This window comes from Cynoglossus semilaevis, chromosome 12 (genome assembly GCF_000523025.1).
Source record: "Cynoglossus semilaevis isolate Cse_v1.0 chromosome 12, Cse_v1.0, whole genome shotgun sequence".
Taxonomy (NCBI): domain Eukaryota; kingdom Metazoa; phylum Chordata; class Actinopteri; order Pleuronectiformes; family Cynoglossidae; genus Cynoglossus; species Cynoglossus semilaevis.
In genome coordinates, this window is record NC_024318.1 from 17,092,752 (window position 1) to 17,096,694 (window position 3,943).

The 3,943-nt window shown below is 37.7% G+C and overlaps 1 protein-coding gene across 1 annotated transcript in view; it reads right to left on the reverse strand.

The window, feature by feature from the left end:
* Positions 1 to 1,255: 1,255 nt before the first annotated feature.
* degs1 (delta(4)-desaturase, sphingolipid 1) overlaps positions 1,256 to 3,943 on the reverse strand; it is a 10,155-nt gene continuing 7,467 nt past the window's right edge. Inside the window, exons 2-3 of the mRNA XM_008322545.3 lie at positions 3,115 to 3,857; positions 1,256 to 1,561 (exon numbers count right to left, since the gene is read on the reverse strand). Coding sequence (XP_008320767.1) covers positions 1,415 to 1,561; positions 3,115 to 3,857 — 890 coding nt within the window. The 3' untranslated portion in view covers positions 1,256 to 1,414. The remainder of the gene's footprint in view (positions 1,562 to 3,114; positions 3,858 to 3,943) is intronic.

Sequence of the window (3,943 nt, forward strand, 5' to 3'; positions counted from 1 at the left end):
AATTCTTTTCTAATCTCCCAGTCTCCTCAAAAATGGACATGAAATATTATATATTAATAACAATATTCTTATTTTAATGTTCATAAATTTTCATTCATATTACTTTCTAATTATTTTCATTATCATTGAATGGACTTTATTGATCCCACATTGGGGAATTTCCTATGTTAAACTATAGAACCACATAAAACCATGTGTCCATGGGTGGCCTTGAACCAGCAACCTTTCAGTTAACAGCCAACTGGGCAATTGGTTGATTGCACCTCAGAATTTATTTTATGGATGTTATTGTTCAAATTACATTTTTTTTTTTTTTGGTTAAAGCATTGTGCGCGGAATTTGTTTATATTATCATTACACTTCTGCCTTTTCCCTGCAATACCCACATTTCCCAATAGATGGCCTAGAAAACAATTTTAGCCATTATGCATGTCATTTATCTTAGTTTGCACAAACGCTCCATCTATCTGTTCCTGACACTTTTGGCCCGCGAGTCAAAAGGTTTGCCGACGCCTGACTTAGCATAATCTTAGCATAATCTTCTCAGTACAAGTTTTTTTGAAAATTGTGAAACATTAAAAAAAAAAAAAAGATTTAGGAGCGACTCAATTAAAGACTCTTAGTTGTATGTATATATGTGAGTCTTCGATTCATGATAAGCAGATATTGCTGATCGTGGACTTTGGTTATTCGGTCCTGAACACAGTTACAGTCACATTTCGTGAACATCATGTCTTGGTTTGGACCAAGTAACTAAAGTTCACTCATCGCAAACTTCTTACCTAGTGCAAACTATCTACGCGGTCAATGTCAGAAAAGCTCATGACTGAGATTGAAAACAAACCACTCAATAACTAAGATTTACAGGAGCTAATACTGCAAAATACTGACAATTGAAACACAGTACTCAAAGGACAAACATTCATCTACTTTGCAAGGTTTAAATTCTTTTTTTGAAATTTTAAAACTTTACTGCACACAAATAGACAGTAAAATGGTCAAACAAAATCCTAAAACATAAACAACTATGTCTTTGTGAAGCCAGTCCCAGATAAATCCACTTTCTAATCTTCCTCTCCTCTTTTTTTTGTTTTTGTTTTGGATAATCTTCACCCATTTTCATGTTATACGACACAGCAGGTAAACTCCATCTAGTTAGTTGAAAGAAAGAAAATAGCTTCCTATGAAAACCTCTTTTATTCTCTTTTATTATAAATTATATTCATTTAGGATTCATTTTATTCCTTATATATATATATATATATATATATATAATTATGGTTATTCACCCACACTTCAGTAGTCCACACCCGTGTCAAAAGGTTGCAAATATACTTATCAGCAGAAGCTGGTGAATTTTAGGAGGGTTAGCAGATTTAGCTGACTTGGTTGGACGCTGTGACCTTCCGCCAGATTACTCCTGTTTGACTTCTCCCTTCAGCTTCCTCTTGACTCTCGAGTAAGGACTGAGTGCGTCGTCCATGATAAAGTCATACAGCACCTTCACCCACGATGTGTACTGAGGCAGGTCGTTGTAATACTCTGCTGCAATTTTCTTCACCTGAAAAAAAAACAAACAGGAAGACGTTTTTACGCACAGTGAGTGACGACCTTAATGTTGACTACTCTCTGGAGGCCTTTGATAAGACTGACAGGAACTGGCATCAGTATCTGGTTTCAAACTGAAAGTGAAAGACGTGCAAGGTTCTGCTACATGGGTGGAGCGTTGCAGTGGAGAAAAAGCAAGAGATTACGTTTTAGATTCTCCAAAATGTATAACAACATGGATCCTGTAAAAGGTATCTCGGTTCAGAGAGCTCTTTAATTAAAAATAAAGGTTGTCAAGGTCAGAAACTTGAACCACAAAAGACACAAAATAACTTGCTGACATTTCTAATTGACCAAATGAACACAAGAGCATAAAGTTTTTTCTTAATGCAAATGGCTTCAAAACGTGTTCAAAAGCGGCTTATAGTCCGGATATTACGGTATCTCTGTTTATGGAATGTTGCGCAAAGTCAAGTTGAGCATTTGGGCTAACTTCTCAATTGGACTGGCTATAGTTGTTTTTTTTTTTTGGGTTCAATCCTTGACCAATATTGGACCTTGTTGAAGTTGAAATGATTCTTGTCCTCCTTACATTAAGAAGGTCAAATGTTATTGTTCTTGAGGTGTTCAGCCATGTTCGCTGAACCTCTCAAGTGATGACCCTTAGTTACTTCCGTTATGTTTAATTGGTTAAAGAATCTATACGACGTAGTGGGCTTTTTTTTTTGGTCATCTATAAAGTCAACGACAGGTGGGCTGACCAATCATTTGATGACTTAAATGTAAAAAAAAATGTCATTTTTAAAATGATCAAGTATGGATTAATATAAACTGACCGACAATGAAAAATGGTGAATGCATTTGATTATATCAGGGATTAAAACTAAATAACTTCATGGCCGTAAACTAAATATCGATTCATCTACGATTGACTGAAGAAAAAAAAACTCGGCTAGGTCCAAAATCTAAATCCATTATTTTCACAAACTTTCACGTTTCAATAAAAATAAGAAGAAATAAGAAAAGAGCCATCCATTAAGCATTTTCCTAGCATTTCTGCCATTTTAAACATTTACAATTTTCCTACAAGATATCTATCGGCTTGTTATTGTTGCTTTGATATTACGCCATAGACATGTACACAACAACCACTATTGCAAGTGTTGTTCAATATATTTATATATTTATGCGCAATGCATCAACCAATAATCAATGTTTGAGTGTAAATATGGTGTGTACGATCATTTTTCTCACAGTACGATAATTGTGGAAAGCTGCTTACATTTGAAAATCGAGCAACGCTGACACAAAAAAAAAAGTTTTGAGATTAAACCAATGTATTTGTTATATGTCCGAACAAGGTCGTTTCTACAAGAATATATTCTTTCTCAATTGAGAGACTCCAAATTTGTAAATATAAAAGTCTTAACATTTCTCCATGCCTGCTATAGTTGCAAAAGGGTATAACAGAATAATCTGAGCGGTCTGAGCATAGAAGTCTTATTAAGTCTTAGAATAGTGGCTGCTGGGAAAGTGCACCACAAGAGACGGACACGGTGTACTCACCAAAGGAAGCCTGCGTCCCGGAATACTGGGGAAATCATGGTGCTCGTTGTGGTAGCCCACGTTGAACGTTAGCAGGTTGAGGGAGCCGTAGTAAGAGTAGGTCTCGTGGCCTTTGAGGAACATGTAGTGTTCAGCTATGAAGTGACCAGAGATGGGGTGCAAGCCCATCCCCAACATGGAGCCAGCCAGCATGTAGACCACAGGCTTTGCCCCCCACAGCCAGTAGAGCAGAACATTAAATGTGAGCTGGACCGTCAAGTTAATGACTTCCAGCTGGCTGATGGGTTTGGGGTTGATACAAAGAGGTCTGATGGCGTAGAAGAGTGGCTGCAGAATGATCCAGATGAATTTCCTGAAGCGCGTGCAGAAAAACCAGCCTTCAAAAGCAGTGGGAATGTCTACATCGACGCCGTCTCCGCCCAGGTAACGGTGGTGGTCGAGATGGTAGCGCTTGAAGGAAGCAGAGTAGGGCAGGCCAATGGGCAGGTTGGCAAACATGGCAAAGTAGCGGTTCCACATGGCCTTATTGTTTCCAAAGGCTGTGTTGTGGGAGACCTCGTGAATGGCAAGGGTCATTGAGTGGTTGATACAACTGCCAAACGCATAAGTCCAAAACAGAACCCATTTCCAGTCCAAGTCTTTGACCAGGTAGAAAGCTAAAAACTGAATGGCCACCATCATGCACACAATCCATTTCAGCCTGTGGTCAGGACCCATCAAGGACTTGATTTCTGGATATTTAGCTAAACAGGAGAGAAAAAAAAAAAAGAATAAATACAGTAACATAACCATTGTGATATTGTGTCTCAACTTCTCTATAATATATATA